Source organism: Pituophis catenifer, unplaced genomic scaffold, assembly GCF_029215685.1.
Source record: "Pituophis catenifer annectens isolate HBS135680 unplaced genomic scaffold, rPitCat1.0.hap2 SCAF_6, whole genome shotgun sequence".
In the NCBI taxonomy this organism is placed as follows: domain Eukaryota; kingdom Metazoa; phylum Chordata; class Lepidosauria; order Squamata; family Colubridae; genus Pituophis; species Pituophis catenifer.
This window is the reverse complement of record NW_027256886.1, coordinates 77,199,672-77,216,751: the sequence shown is the minus strand read 5'-3', so window position 1 is coordinate 77,216,751 and position 17,080 is coordinate 77,199,672. Positions and strand designations below refer to the sequence as shown.

Here is a 17,080-nt window from a genome sequence, read left to right as displayed (position 1 = left end):
CACACTGGACTGTGTTTGTTGCCCATCACAATTTTTACTGGGACTCCATTTAATGTAACTGAATGAAAGTGGCCCATTATGAGATATTATTTGGTATTTAGATATATCTGAAGTTATAATTTTTTCCATCACAAAAAAAAAAGCAACACCAAAAAATTTGCTCCTAAAATTTTAACCTCTCATCTCATTGTTTTCAGTCTTGGTTCTTTGTTTTTATTTTCTAATTGTGAAGGTAACTCTTTTGCTCAATAATCAAACTAGGCTCCTTTCATCATTTTGGGGCAGCTTTCCAAAACACTGTAGCAGTTAATTGCTCAAAGGTAAACCATTTCAGCTGGTGCACGGAGAAGAAAATGACTCATATTATTCGAATCCAGAATTCATTAATCTCTCCATCAAAATAGAACATAAACACCTAGTCCTCATCTTATGACCACAATTGAGCCCAGCGTTTCCATTGCTAAGCAAGACAGATAGCTTTGCCCTATTTTACCACCTTTCTTGCCACAGTTGTTCAGTGAACCACTGCAATTGTTAAGTGAATCTGGCTTCCCCATTGACTTTGCTTGTCAGAAGGTCCTAATTATGAACCAGATGCCAAGCATTTGAATTTTGATCACATGACCCTGGGGATGCTGCAATGGTCCGTAAGTGTAAAAAACAGTTGTTGTAAGTTGATGACCACCTGTGCTAGTTTTCAATTACAAGTTGGATATCAGCCTGGGTTGCCAATAAATACAATCAGAAGCTGGGCAAATGATGGAGAAAGTAATGACAAACAAGACTCCATGTTTGCTAAATATTTCCTTTCCATGTCATAGTACTGAAGACATAAAGCCAAAACAGGTATAGTACTTTTATATTCCCCTTCTTCCGAGAGAAGAAAGCCCTTTAAGCATCCATACAATCATCAGATTGCATAGGAAACCCAAGGTCACGATGTTGGAACTGTATCGGTGAATAATGCAAGAGGGGAGGCTTAAAAATTTGCTCAAAAATACGGAATTACACACTCATACTTCCAATGACAACCACCCACTAACCCTGGTTTTATTGTAAACCCTCTTCTGAGGCTGATAATGCCAACAGTCCTATGCAGCTCTCTTCCTGAGAGAGGTACAATTACAATTTTATACTCTTGAGTAGGGACTGCAGAGTTTTTAACCAGTGGTGGGATTCAGCCGGTTCGGGCTGGTTTGGGGAAACCAGTAGTTAAATTGCTGGCTGACCCCGACCCTCCCCGCACCGCCCCTTGCAGGAGTCCCCATGCGCCTCATTTTGGCTCCCAGGTAAGTGCAGGGAGACCTACTAGGCCCAAAATACGGTGCGGGGGGGCACCCCTCCTCGCAGCCTCTTTCGCTCCCAGGAGGCTTCAGGGAGGCTTCCTAGGCCCAAAACGGGGTGCCAGGGCAGCGCATTCCCCCCCCAGCCCATTTTTGCCCCCAGAGGGGTGCAGGTGGCCGAGTGCTGCCTGTCACACCCCCTGGCCATGCCCACCATGGCCATGCCCACCCAGCCGGTCATCAGGGCAGAGAACCAGTTGTTAAATTATTTGAATCCCACCACTGGTTTTAACCCTCTCCCATCACTTAAATTAACTACCGCAGCTATAATGCCATACATGTCATGTTTTATAAAGCCCATTGCAATCACTGTGAGATTCCTCTTCCTGTTGGAGAAGATTCTGAGCCTACCCTCATCCATCCAAAGGAAATACTTTCATTTTCTGAACAATGTCCAAGGGAATTCACTCTGGAACACTTTTGTTAACCACAGGGGACATGCCTTGTTTTGCTCAGGATGAGAAAGCAAAGCTTAGGGGATGTTTTGTTCCTTTGCCTGTTGAAGTATTTATCGACGTCTCCATCCTCACAATCCTGCTCCAGCTACCAGCTTACATTACATTCAGTGTCTGTTTTTTTTTTTTTTGTTGGTTTTGTTGTAAGTGCCATCACCTGTCCTTGAGAGCTAAGTTTTGTTTTATGGTTAGCACATGTTTGTCTCTGGTCACGGCTTCACTCACCTCTTGTTTCCCCTCCTCACCCCTTTCCTTCTTGCCTTTTGTTTTGTTAACCCCTCCCTGTCTGTCCAGGGCGCTTCAGGTTTAGACGGCAGGCCTGGCCCACCGGTGAGTGTCATTTCTCCGAATTCCCTACGTTCCTATTCCCTGATGCTGTGATTTGTCTCCTCTGTCCTGCCATAATCATATTTGTATCACTGTCTTTCCAACAACAGAACAAATCTAGAATAGCGCAAGGGAAGGTATACTGCATTTTGATGCTCAACAACAGTACAGTACAGTTTCACATCCAGACAAGTCCACAAAGTTCCAAGGGTTTGGGATAATTGGCCTCTCTTATTTATCTGTGTAATTATATCGTGCAAAATATCTATGGAGATTCTCAGTCATCCAGGTCATGGTTGTCCCAAAGGTGCTTTTTCAAAAGGCAGCTTTGTTTTTCCTTGAAGATTTTTTTAAAAAAAGCACCTATGGGGAAATTGTGTAAAATACAAGTGAAACCTTTGCATGTAGTCATTGTACATGTGACGTACCTCTGTTGTCATATTGTCAGCTGTCTATTGTCTTCTTTTTTTTCCCCCCTACCCATTAAAATCTTGCTTAAAGCATCTCCACCCATTTGTCTGGGCCAAAAGAATGCGCTGGATATGAATTGTATGAATGAAAGCAATTCTTTTGCTCTTTCATTTCAAGCTGCTTCTTGATGAACTCCTTAGCCTTGGTGGTCTTTATAGATAGTTACTCTTAGAAGTAAAACCACAACCATTGTACTTTTCCAGATGTCAAATTTGGATGTCCTACCTCGGAAAGTGACGTCAGTCTCATCTATATCTAAATTGGGCAATGATTTTGAATTTTAATCAGTGGATCTCGTGTAAATTATGGGCTGGTGGCTTAACTACGGTTGCTTTCAGGACTTTGGGCTTCTAATCTGGGTTTAGCCAAATTCACACCACCAGTTATTCTCAAATGGTCATTCGTGCCCCACTTGCTCACAGACAAATGATAGATATGAAAATTACGTGAGCTGAAGAAAACACTGCTGGGGGAAAAATACAAGTTTCTTTGCTCCATCTTTCATTTTTTACCCATTAAATGTTATGAAAGTAATATGGTGTTATCTTGTTTATGCAAAAGGTATTAAAATGCAGGATATGCATGAGGAATTAGCAATTGTATGTAGCTAAAATATATTGGAATTATTGACTAGGTTAATGGTGTGAACTGTCTCAAAATACCTGTCTTGAGTTAAACACTCTTTTTTTTTTATTCATCAGAATTTCAATCCAATAGATTAATCCATTTTCTCCCCCACCCCCAAAGGATTTTCAGAAATGGACAGTTATTTCTATCAGGTTTCATAACCAGTTCACCCAGTCCCTATAATCTCATTTTATTTTATTTTTGAAATTGCAAAATATGTGTATATATAACTGACAAACTAAAGATCACTTTTTTATAATTGAATGGATTTGTTTGTTTGTTTTTTAATTCAAGGACTTTGCTCCTTGGAAGGGAGCTGTGGGATAGAATATATTGTTAAGTTACATTTATTATTATATAATGATAATATGTATGTAAAGATATCTCAGTTGACTGCTTATCCAATAACCACCCCAAATTTTCATGTCCCTTGTTCTTGAAATTTCTTGTTCTGTTAAGTGAAGTTGCAGGGGACGGGGTAGCTCAGTGGCTAAGACGCTGAGCTTGTTGATTGAAAGGTCAGCAGTTCAGCGGTTCGAATCCCTAGTGCCGCTTAACGGGGTGAGCTCCCATTACTTGTCCCAGCTTCTGCCAACCTAGCAGTTTGAAAGCACGTAAAAAATGCAAGTAGAAAAATAGGGACCACCTTTGGTGGGAAGGTAACAGCGTTCCGTGCGCCTTTGGCGTTTAGTCATGCCGGTCACATGACCACGGAGAAGTCTTCAGACAGCACTGGCTCTTCGGTTTTGAAACGGAGATGAGCACCGCCCCCTAGAGTCGGGAACAACTAGCACATATGTGCAAGGGGAACCATTACCTTTTAAGTGAAGTTAAAGAAAGTATAGCCTGAGACACTGTTTTTAAAAAAATGGTTTCTCTTCACCCTTGCTAACTTGAAAGCCTCCAGTGCAAAACAACTGAGCTTAGTGTGCTACAGTGCATAATATTTGTAACTGTGTATGGTAAAGACCTTGAAAACTGAGTCAAGAGGTAGCCTGAAGCTGGATAATGGGAGGAACAAGAGCAGAATGGGACAATTCACCACAGCCAATTCATCATCAGAAAACTCACTGAAGGACAATTCACCAATTCAATTGAAGTATTTAAAATAATTAAAACATTATTTTAATTTTTGCCCTTTACATTTCATTTGCCCTTCCCTTTACATTATTTCTTTAATTATTCCACTATTTCTTCGATAGTAGTGTAACTTTTGTCCCACGGCGAGTTGCCCCATGACGAGTTGGCCATGGCGAGTTTATCAGAGTTTGTTGCAGAAATCATATCCAGAAAACACACATAGATAACAGATAACTGATGCAGCAGAATCCATTGAATAAGAAACTTCTTTATATACATAATAACACATGAGACGTATGTACAATACCAAGAGCAGTTCTCAGAATCAGAAGCATAATCACAGAAGCACAGTTAACAGAAGGACAATAATAGGAGCACACAACTTACCATATTTTTCGGTGTATAAGATGCTCCGGACTATAAGACGCACCTACCTTTTTTGGTGAGGAAAGCAAGAAAAAGAAATCTGCCTCCGCCTTCCAGCAATTTTGTTTCGTTGCAGCAAACAACAAATAGCCTGCTTTACTTTCATTTTCGTTTTCAGCATAGCTTGATTAGCACAAGAAAAAAAAAATCTGCTCCCAGCAATTTACCTCCAGGCCCCCGCAAAACAGCTGAGAGTCAGGAGGCCGATCCAATCAACTTGGGCTAATTAGGCTGTGCTGAAGCTGAAACGAGCTGTTTCTTCTTGCTGCTTGCTACAAAGAGGTAAACTGCTGGGAGGCAGAGGCCAAAGAGTGGGGGCCAAAGGGTGGGCAGGGCTACATTCAGTGTATAAGATGCACCTAAATTTTCACCCCCTTTTGGGGGGGGGAAGGTATGTCTTATGCTCTGAAAAATACGGTATATTTATACATATCAGTTAACCTAAGCCACACCCAGGCTCCAAGCTGTTTCAGCTCCCAAAAAAACCTCATTGGCTGACTTCCAGCCATTCCCCAATGGCTGACCTGTTGCCATGTCTATCCAAACCGTCTCCATTGGCTGATCTATTCCAGTCTATGAATATTCATACTCTGACAGAGTTGTCCCACAGCTAGTTGGATGCAGTGAGTTGACCGCACCAAGTTGGCTGTGCCGACTTGTCCTAGACCTGAACAAGAGGCTTAGAAGTGATTCTCCCTAGTTTCTACAGCTGTAAAGGAGATGGGTGGCGGGGAGAGAAATGTCGTTTTAGACTTGCAGTGTTCTATTAATGTACTTTTACAACAAAGTAGAAGTATCTCTTCCTCTCTGGGATGTCTAGTAAGGCTGACATCAATCTTGCAAGTCTGAAAGTACATTTCTTTAGACTCAGGGCATCTCAACTCTCTTTCAAGACAGAGCCCTTCCTTGCCAGAAGCTACACTGTACATCTATGAATAGTATTGTGGGGTGGTGGGTAAGGGGGAGAGAGAATAATTCTACTAAAGTGAAGGATTATTTATTTCAACCTTTTTAATATTCTCAGTGAAATCAGAGAAGCCAAACAGTAGTTCATAAGAAGCTTTAGTTTACCAGGACAGTATTTAAACAGTCCTTCTTCCCAGCTGCAACTTGAAGTGGTGCAACCAGGGAAAAATGTAATTAATTCCGATTTTACAAACTGATCCAGACGATGGATAAAGCTACCAAAATCCCATTTAAATTTAAGAATGCTTAACTATATAGATATTTTAAAAAGAACCTGTGAGCTAGCAACGGAGTGTTCCCAATGGGTGTTCCCTCTTTCGTGCTCTAGTGAAGGGATACGTAAATAGCACCTGGTGAATATAAGTCTTGAACATGAATGAGTCCTCATTATGGTGCTGGTTCTGTTAATATAATTGCATTATGCTTTCAGTATGGTTATCTATCAATCTGCAAGATGAATTTCTTAGAAAATAAAATTGGTTAAAATCTTACCAGTCTACTACCCAACTCAATTTTTCCTAAAATGGTTACAACTATTGTCAGTGACAGATTTCAGCTTTGTTGGCAATTGAAGCTGAAGGGAATAAATGTTTCATCTCATTAACTAAAGGACTGTCATTTGCTACCTATACTCTTAATCACTCAGACAAGAATCCTGTCAGGTTTCCAAGTGATGAAACCCATTCAAAAAAGAAATATACAAAGTCCATCTTCCAAAACAAATTTCTTTTATTTAGGTAGGCATCAAATTGGCAAAGACTGTTGTAATTTCAAATCTGACACAAATCGGAATTATACCACATAATATTGAAAATTAGAAACATCCCGCAAAAGCCACATTCCCCGATAAAAGCAAAATCAACATTATATATAATGTAACAACTGTACTTCCTCAACTCTAAAAGTTCTAGTGTTTTAAGTGAATAGCTTCTGTCCTTCTCTTAGTTCTTCTGTGGAGGAACCATCATCTTGTCTTGCTCGAAATATCTTTGAATAACGGGCTTCATGTATTTATTTTTACCCAAAAAATTCAGGGTACTCCAGGACCAGCAGGTGTCCCAGGACCAGCAGGACCGAAAGGAGAGAGGGTAAGAAATATTTTGTAAACAAATAACTTAGAATTCAGGTACATGTCTTAAATAGGACACTGTCATGCTTAAAATAATGATCCTGTATAATCCTTAAAATCACCAGAATTGATTAATAACGGGAATGTTAATTTAGTCTTCTCTGTTACCATCTCAGAGATGCCTACAGGTTATGATAAAAAAAACACTAATAAATCAAGATAGCAATCATGGTGATCTCATCGAAACTCCCCTCATTTTTATGCATGTCACACATAAAAACAAGTGGAGCTTTGATTGCATCATCACAGCTGTCATCTTGAATTTGGGGGCCAAATCCTTAGATACGCCAATCCGTTCTCTGTTTATTGAATAAGGATTGAAAGATGCTGTCTCCAAGCCCATAGTAAGATGGCAAGATGGGATATAATGAAAACAGAAATAAGGAAGTAAAGACATTAGTAATCGTGGTTTTTGAACCCATCAATCAGCAGCTGATATTCACTGTTGTGTTTCCTTTCCGCTACATAGCTGGTTATGTTCTGAGGCAATGTATGGAGTCAATACTCAGAGAAGGAATTAATAAATTGAAAATTAATCCAGATAAGGACAGAAGTGCTCAAGAAATAGTGTTTTACTCTACGCTACCTGGAATGTTGCATCTCAAACATATTTATCATGTGTGAATAATTTGGGACCTGGTTTAATCCTTTAAAGGACAACTGTGGTCAGAAATATTACACCAGTATGCTGATGATACCTAGCTACATTTTTCAACCCTGGGCTACATATGTGAAATTGTTAACGTATCGATCCAGATCAGTGGTGAAATGTAAAATTTGTTACTACTGGTTCTGTGGGTGTGGCTTGGTGGGAGGTAATGTGACTGGGTGGACGTGGCCAACTTTTTTTTTTTTTTTACTTTTAGAACCATTTTTTCTACAACCTCTTCAAAGAGGTTGTAAAAAAATGCTTTTAAAAGGCTCTGATGATCCCAGCTGAGTTGCCTGATTGGCAGAGGCTTTTCTTCTTTTAAAAGCTTCTGCCGATCAGACAACTCAGCTGGGATCGTCAGAGGCTTTTAAAAACATTTTTTTTTTACAACTTCTTCGGCTGAAGAGGTTGTAGAAAAAATGCTTTTAAAAGTAAAAAAAAAAGCCTCTGATGATCACACAGCTCAGCTGGGCATGGGTGGGGGCAGGGATTTTTGCCAGGTTCTCCGAACGACCCGCCTCCATCGCTACCGGATCGGGCGATCCGGTCCGAATCAGGAGCATTTCACCCCTGACCCAGATGATGCAGGCTATTTGGGTCTGGATGGGGTAGAAGTTCTGTAGATGACCAGGCAGAGGCCAAGGGCAGGGTCAAATATGTCATCAGTTTGGAGTCACTGCGCTCCACCCACAAATTCCATGGATTCTTATCTAGCACCAATTTTCCTTGACTGTTAGTAGATCAGATTCTTATGTATTAGCCTTTTTGAACTCTATCCCGGCTCCTAGTTTATTACGCCTGATAAGAACAGACTTCAGCTCAAGCCTGACAAGACTGAGTGACTGTGACTGTTTGGCTTCCCTGGGTCAGGTGCATTTTTATCATTGGTATTGAAAGGGTAACACTTCCCCATTCAAGACTGATGCACAACCTGGGGAATCCTTTTGGACTCCACTTCTGCTCAAAGAGCCAGAGGCCCTTTGCACAAATTCAATTGTGCCCTTTCCCTCGACAGGGAAGCTCCTTGGACTATTACTCACATCGAAGCCAACTCATGATTAAACTATTGCAGGGGTCTTCAAATCTGACAACTTTAAAACTTTTGGTTTTAAACATAGCTGGGCAGGGAGTTGAACTCCACAAGTCTTAAAATTGTCAAGTTTGGAGACCTTTGGATTATTGCAATGCATTGGACACTGGACAGCCCAGGAGTACCATCCAGAAGCTGCAACTTGCTTCAAACTGCAGTGTCACTTTTGTTATACAAGCTATATTGCAGAGGTGGGTTTCAGTAGATTCTGACCAGTTCTGGAGAACCGGTAGCGGAAATTTTGAGTAGTTCAGAGAAACGGTAGAAGAAATTTTGAGTAATTCGGAGAACCGGTAGTGGAAATTTTGAGTAGTTTGGAGAACTGGTAAATACCACTTCTGACTGGCCCCACCCCATCCTATTCTCTGCCTCCCGAGTCCCAGCTGATCGGGAGGAAATGGGGATTTTGCAGTATCCTTCCCCTGGAGTGCGGTGGGAATAGAGATTACCAGTATCCTTCCCCTGCCACGCCCACCAAGCCACGCCCACCAAGCCACCCCACATCCACCAAGCCACACCCACCGAACCGGTAGTAAAAAAATTTGAAATCCACCACTGCTATATTGGTTACCATTTGGCTTCTGAGTACAATTGAAAGAGCTGTGTTTGTTTATTTTATATATTGTTGCTTTTAGTAGGGTATATTTTATCACGTTTCCATAAATTGCCTTGAACTATGAGCACAGGCAAAGTAGAAATATTTTTCAAGAGCTGAACTGGAGGTGTGCTTTTGTTTTACGATCCAAAGGAGGTTATTTCTGTGAAACAACAGTGAGCAAGGGACAGGGTAGGATTTACTGTTAGAATTTGTTATTCTGCAGTCCAATCAGTAAGGACATCTGACTCACAGCTGTATTCGTGCAGCAACAGCAAAAAGACAACTGTCTCCCACACACACACATCTAAAGGAGATGGAAGAAAGCTTATGACCAGGATCTAAAAGTGGCTTTTTAAAAGTTTTTTGTAAAAATTTACCTATTTGTAAAATTTATTAGCTGCCCTTTTTGCCACAAGGCAACTCTGGGTGGGTTACGCTATTAAAAAATAAAACTGTACAAAACCTAATTATATACAGTACAGTAAATACAATATTATAAAAACATGCAGATAATCAAACATGCTAAAAGATGGGGAGGGAGTAGAATGAGGAGGGGAGGGAGTGGGAATCTGTTGTTAATCTATCAAACATGCCCAATGTAAACCATGCCCTCCAATGGACCCTAAACCAGCTGGCGGAACCAGGTCTTTAAACTCTTATAGAAGGTCAGGAGGGTTAGAGTAGAAATCACTCGGGATATGGGGTAGGATGTTTCAAAGGCAGAAGGGGCTCTTCTCCTGGACCCCACCAAGAATATCCTAGCCAATGGAGCCTGCAGCATGCTTCCTCCGCTAGCATGAGGTGGGGTGGGCCAACTCCAATGGGATTAGACAGTCCTTTAGGTCAGGGGCAGGGGTGAAATGCTCCCGGTTCAGACCGGATCACCCAATCCGGTAGCGATGGCGGCGGGTGGTTCGGAGAACCGGTAGCAAAAATCCCTGCCCCCCCCACCATGCCAAGCTGAGCCGTGCAATCATCAGAGCTTTTTTCTTTACTTTTAAAAGCATTTTTTTTACAACCTCTTTGGCCGAAAAAATGCTTTTAAAAGTAAGAAACAAAGCCTCTGATGATTGCGCAGCTCAGCTGGGATCGTCAGAGGCTTCTAAAAGCATTTTTTTCTTCAACCTCTTCAGCCAAAGAGGTTATGGGGAAAAAAATGGTTTTAAAAGCCTCTGACGATCCCAGCTGAATTCAGAGGCTTCTAAAAGCATTTTTTTTCTGCAACCTCTTAAGGTTGTAGAAAAAATGCTTTTAAAAGTAAAAAAAAAAAAAGTTGGCCATGCCCACCCAGTCACATTACCCCCCACACACACCAAGCCACACTCACAGAACCAGTAGTAACAAATTTTACATTTCACCACTGGTCAGGGGTCCCCAACCCCCAGGTTGCAGCCCACTACCGGGCCTTGAGCTGTTTGGAACCAGGCAGGCGGGGGGAGAGGATATGATTTTGCATGAGGAGCGGACGAGCGTGTGTGTGCACACCAGAGGTAGTATTCAGCTGGTTCAGACCGGTTCGAGTGAACCGGTAGCGGAAATCCCGGGTGGGCCTGCCCACCCTCCCCTGCTCTATGCTGTTTTATTTAGGCACATTTTTAAGGCTGGGTGCATGCGGAGAAGCCGTGCGTGTGAGCAAAGCACATGTGCAAAGGCCGGCCACATGCGCGGAGGTGGCGCGCTCACATTTTTGGTGCTGGGCGAACTGGTAGGTAAATTATGTGTATCCCACCTCTAGTGCACACTCCATTTACGTGATTGGCAGGCACAGGTGCCCGCCAATCATGCAAACGGAGCTGCGGGGACTGGTATGCTTACCCGCCGCTCCCGTGGAACCATCCCCTCTCCCCCCACCACCAGTCCGCAAAACCAGAAAGGTTGGGGAGCTCTGCTTTAGGTACCTTGGACCCATGCAATTAAGGGCTTTAAAGGTGATTGCCAATGCTTTGAATTGCACCTGGAAGCAAACTGGCAGCCAGGGCATATCGCAAAGCAGTGGTATTACAACCTTGGGGGCCCCAAGAACTACACATGCTGCTCTACTCTGCACCAGCTGTAGCTTCCAACTGCTCTTCAAGGGCATTCCCATGTAAAGCGTGTTGCAGTAGTCCTAGTGCGAGATGACGAGGGCTTGAATGATTGAATGCAGGGACTCCTGACCCAGGAGAGGCCACAACTGATGCACAACCTGAAACTGTGTAATCGTTCTCCTAGCCGTGACAGCCATCTGTTCTTTGGGCAGGAGCTCCAAGTCCATGGAAACTCTCAAATTGTGAACCAGATCCATCTGGGATAGTACTATCACCCCATCCAGAACTAAAAATGTCAATGTCCCCGATCTTGGGGCTCTGTGTACCCAACGCCATTTGGTTTGCTGGGGTTCAGTCGAAATCCAAGATTTTTACTACCGGTTCTGTGGGTGTGGCTTGATGGGCATGGTGTTGCTTGGTGGGCATGGCAGGGAAAGGATCCTGCAAAATCTCCATTCCCTTCCCACTCCAGGGGAAGGATACTGCAAAATCTCCATTCCCACCCCACTCTGGGGCCAGTCAGAGGTGGCATTTGCCAGTTCTCCGAACTACTCCAAATTTCCGCTACCACTTCTCCAGAACCTGTCAGAACCTGCTGGATTTCACCCCTGGTTTAGTCGAAATCTGTTGTTTCCCCCTTCCCCCATTCAGCCCTCTATGACTTTCCAGAGCCACAAACACTCTGATATTTATAGTCAAAACTCCTATAATTGTCCCAGTTTCCAAGCTGCGGTTTTCCACCTTGCTCCAGTTAGTACAACTCACAATTATTAAATGTGAATTTATGAATAGTTGTTGGTGAAGAGATAACAGTACTCTGTCGAGAGTACTTTTGCGAAACCCACAACAATTTCGGTGCTTCTTAATTCTCTTTCAGGGAAATAAGGGAGATTCTGGTTCTACAGGACCGATAGGATCAGCAGGGCTTCCCGTAAGTATAGAGCCAATATTCCTCTCAGAAGATTTTTCATTTTGTGTCAATTGCATCCTACTGGGATGCTTTTTTTTGAACATGCTAGAGCAGGATGCTGCCTGAGGAATTCTGGGGGTTGAAATCCACACAGCTTAAAGTTGCCCAAGGTTGAAGAACACTATACTAGAAGTTTTAAATGCCCTCCCGACAAACAATAACAATGTTCTGCATTATTTGCTAAGAAATTGTAAGACTCAAAAATGAACATTGTATTTGCCAATCTGCTTTTACTTAAATTCAGGGATGGAAAAAATGTTCGTGCAGATAAACCCACAAGGTGAGAAATCAAAATTAGGGAAGGACCCCTTTTGATAGTTCTAGGGCAGAATACCTGGGAAAATATAGGTTATTAGAGGGTACATTTTCTGGATCTGCACAACAATTACAGGTTTGAGGCAAATGGACTATGAGTCAAATTCTACATATCTTGAACATAACTTTTCAAAGTTGTAAAAATATATTATTGTAGGGCTTTCAAGGACCACCAGGTGAAAAAGGAAATCGGGTAAGTCTTCAATTAAGCTTGTTTATATGGTGGAATTATTAATTTTTATGGCATAGAGTAGATAACATTCTAATAAGCTGTGTAGGTTTTTGTGATTTTTGACAATACTGTTTGGTTAAAATAAATAAAATGTTTGGAATAAGTTTCATGAATGCCTTGGTTAAACGTAAAATTAACTTGCAATAAATATTTGTTGGCTAATTAGACATATAACCTGCCTTGATTCATTTTGATCCCGTAGACATCACATATTAATCATTCTACTTCTAGTTATGTTCCATAATTCCTTCTAGATATAAATACAGCCTTTAATATCAGAATGGCTCCATACTAAGTAACCTAGCAACGCCCTGATGTTTTTTTAGTTGGTATTCAATTTGTATAGCATTTGAAAACACAACATCCAGTCTTTGTTAACTAAAGTTTGGATTTCGTTCCAACAAATTGGTTGACTAATGAGACTTCGAGTAGAATCAGATAAACCACCGTCCAGCTGGATGATAAATCTGGAAAGAAATCATATGTTTAATTGGAATAAGCCACTGGGAGAAATTAGACTTGTTTTAGCTATGGCTCATAATGCAAGGGGGGGAAATGCAAGGATGTTTACTAGGAGCAGAAATCCAAAGTTTCATATTGTAGCCTGTGTGGGTGGTGTGTTTACCAACTAATTAGATAGAAGGGTTTGAATTCCTAGACCAAATATCTCCCATGCAGAAATAGTCACTTAGTCTTTAATACTGAAAACATGTCCTTAGTCTTTTTTTACATGTTAAAAAGCCTAATGCTTAGTACACATCCATTCTCACCCCCAAAAAAAGACAATCTAGCTTCTCAGAAACGGAGACATTGTCCTGTAAATGTAGGAGTAGCCTAATTCTGCACTCATCATGCTGGACTGGTTCAGTATTTGTGGAAGCCACATGAAAAGCTGGTGAAAAAAATGCCAGATAGTTCAGGACCCCTAATTTGACACTGGTGCTCTCTCCTCTTCTTCATGGTGGTTTTGTTTAAGTTCTCCTGGGAGGAAAACAATCAGAAAGAACCAGCAAAGGAGAGACAGATCCAGTAGCAGGTTCTAATTCATCATCTTCTTTTAACGACCCCATAATCCCTTGTGGAGAGGAGTCTGGGCAACTGAATAGAGCTAGCAGAGTGCTTACTGGCCAGATGCCCTTCCCGTCACCAATCCAGAGTTTTTTTCACTAGATATATTCTCATTGTGCCCAAAGAGAAAAATATCTGCCTCTACCTAGGATCAAACTCAAAGCCTCCTGATTGTGAGGCAAGAGCTCCACCTCTAAGCCATAGTAGCAGGTTCTAATTCTGACCCCCCCCAAATTGCCTTACTTGCAAGTTGGGCATTTCTTTTCTGCAGTTCCAGCCCATTGTTACTTCTGAAGCAGTGGTGAAATCTTTTTGCCTTCGCTGCTGGTTTGAGTGCGCTCCCGCGCGGGAGCACACACCCCCTCTTCTGCGCATGAGCAGAACCTTCTGCGCATGCGCAGATGGTTAAAATATGGGACCTAATGACATCCCAGCAGGTGGGTGGAGCCTCCTGCCGCCAGCGCTACCGGTTCGGCAAGCCGGATAGAACCGGGGTGGGAGTAGGGATTTCACCGCTGCTCTGAAGGATCTGATAATCTCTTAACACCACACAGTTGAAACGGTATGGTCCACATAATAAGAGATAGGGAGAGCAGGATGTTCTTGGAGCAAACCAACTGAAAAAATATCAATGCTTAAGCTATCTGTTCAAGTGGAATTTGTTGATTCAATTTGTTCTTTTTCTTCTGTCTACTTGTGTGTTTGCGCGTGTGTCTTTTCCTTGCTTCCACAGGTCCGCCTTTGTCCCCCTTATCCCTTCCTGCTCTTCTGCCTTTTCTCCTGAGTCCTTCCTCCTCTTCCTGCGCAACCCATTCTGCATTTCCTCCTGGATTATCCTTCCTCCATGCCAGCGTTTGATCCTGGGTGACCTCTCCTTTCCCATCCATTTTTTTTTTTCCTCCTCCTGCCAGTTTATTGTTTCAATCCCGTTCATTTCACCCCTCTGAAATTAAAAACAGAGTGGGAAAAATCTACTTTGACCTAATTTTATGTTGTCATCTAATCCTTATACCAAATACTAAATGAAATTTCCTTCCCAACAGTCCCACTTACATGTTACATCCAAAAGCACGCTATCAAAACTTGCGTATGTGACTGACATTCTAAATTGGTCTAGAAAGGGAATATCATTCTCTTAGTAAATATTGGTCCTTGGCTTGATGTTGGCTCTGCTCAAAATAGACTGACCTCAGAGACATCCAAGGTGGTTTTTCAGCTTTATGCAGGAAGTTGGCATCAGGCCCACAGTCTATTTTTATCCCATTGAGGTTCAACTTCAAGAAGTTAAATAGGACACCACAGATTTAAATTGCTCTGCTAACTTACCTCTCCTGTGAAATCAAAATCACAATAGGCCCTGGCTGCCTATCCGTTTAAAAACTGGTATTTTGAGCTTTTTAAAATAACAGTTCAGCGCTAACATTAGCTTGTATTCTTTTCAGGAAGCAAGTCAACTTTAAAAATGCCTTTTATATTTGTTCTTGAAAAAATGGGGCTAATATTAGTAGTTGATCTGTCCAATTATAAGTGGTCCATACGGACTAGGCACAAATCAGATTGTGGGGTATTTAAATGGCTCAGTTAAAGGGCCCATCTGTCCATCTTATGTCAGCAGGAAATTCTACCTGCGTAGGATTTGATATCCTCGTTGCCAGTCTCCATCATGTCCAGAACGGAATGGGACAATTCACCACAGCCAACTCACTGTGGCCATCTTGCTACAGCCATCTCACCACGTCCAACTATCTGTGGCAATCTCGACACAGCCATTTTGCCACAGGACAATTCGCTATGGACAATTCCAGGTGGGATAACCCAATGGGATAAATGTTATCTGCCAGTGTTTCTTCAACATTATTTCCATTTTTGTCAATGGAAATAATGTCGAAGGAACAGTCACAGATAATATTTATCATGTTGAGTTATTCCACTTGGAACTGTCTGCAGCGAGTTGTCCCGCAGCGAATTGGCTGTGGTACATTGTCTCGCCACCAGTTGGCCATGGCAAGTTGGCCATGGTTTAGTTTAGTTTAGTTTAGTTTATTTATATACCACCCTACTCCCGAAGGACTCACGGCAGTGAACAGCCACAAGATAAAAACACATAAATACAAAATTTAAAAAACAGAATTAAACCGAATTAAACAATTTGGCCAAAGACAGATTTAAAACACCCCAATAAATTAAAAACGAATTAAAATTTGCATTTAAAAAGGGAAAAAAGGGAAAAATTAGGCCAGGCCAGTCTGATGGAATAAAAAGGTCTTGAGAGTGCAGCAGAAGGTGCGCAGATCCGGGATCCTCCGTATCTCCGGGGGGGAGCTCATTCCAGATAGTAGGTGCCCCCACAGAGAAGGCTCTCCCCCTGGGGGCCGCCAGTCGACATTGTTTGGCCGACGGTACCCGGAGGAGCCCCTCTCTATGAGAGCATACTGGCCAGTGGAAGGCTACTGGTGGCAGCAGGCAGTCCCGTAGATAACCAGGTCCTAAGCCATGGTGAGTTGACCACGAGTTGTCCTGGATCCATGATGGTGAACTTATGGCACACGTGCTGGAAGTGGCACGGAGAGCCATCTCTTTGGGCATACAATCCATCACCCATTGCTCTTCCGGGTTCCGGCGCAGCGGCTAGGTGGTCTTCGCGTACGCGGGATCACTGGAACCCGAAAGAGCAGCTGCATGCACACACCGGGAATATGATCTTCCGGTTTCCAGCATGCACACCGGCCAGCTGCTCTTCATGTATGCATGCGTGCCAGAAACTGGAAGACCAGGTGTCCGGTGCGCATGTGCGTGCCGGAAACCGGAAGATCATCTTCCCAGCATGCGCATACGCACGGGGCAGCTGCTCTTCTGGTTTCTGGTGTGCGCATGTGCACCGGCCAGCTGGTCTTCATGCATGTATGCGCACACCGGAAACTGGAATATCATATTCTGGGCAGCTGCCCTTCTGGTTTACGGCACGTCGGCACGCACTCCCATTTCTGCACTCAATGCCGAAAAGGTTCGCCGACACTGTCCTAGACCCTGTCAAGAAGGTGCTGGTAAAAGTAGCTTTCTATGTATGCAGGACATGTTAAGGAAAGGGATTGATGGATTCTCTTCCTCCAAGAAACTAATCAGCTGATGGGAAAATGTCCACCAATCATTACCCTTAATTTGAAATAAAGCTAGGATAAATATCTTTGATATCTTCGAGACCGCCTGCTGCTACCGACGACCTCCCATCGACCTGTGCGCTCCCACAGAGAGGGCCTCTTCGCGGTGCCATCAGCCAAACAATGTAGGCTAGTGACCCCCAGGG

At 42.7% G+C, this 17,080-nt stretch overlaps 1 protein-coding gene across 1 annotated transcript in view; it reads left to right on the top strand.

Moving 5' to 3' along the window:
• COL13A1 (collagen type XIII alpha 1 chain) overlaps positions 1–17,080 on the top strand; it is a 128,328-nt gene that overhangs the window by 98,520 nt on the left and 12,728 nt on the right. Inside the window, exons 30-32 of the mRNA XM_070945642.1 lie at positions 6,730–6,783; positions 12,069–12,122; positions 12,634–12,669. Coding sequence (XP_070801743.1) covers positions 6,730–6,783; positions 12,069–12,122; positions 12,634–12,669 — 144 coding nt within the window. The remainder of the gene's footprint in view (positions 1–6,729; positions 6,784–12,068; positions 12,123–12,633; positions 12,670–17,080) is intronic.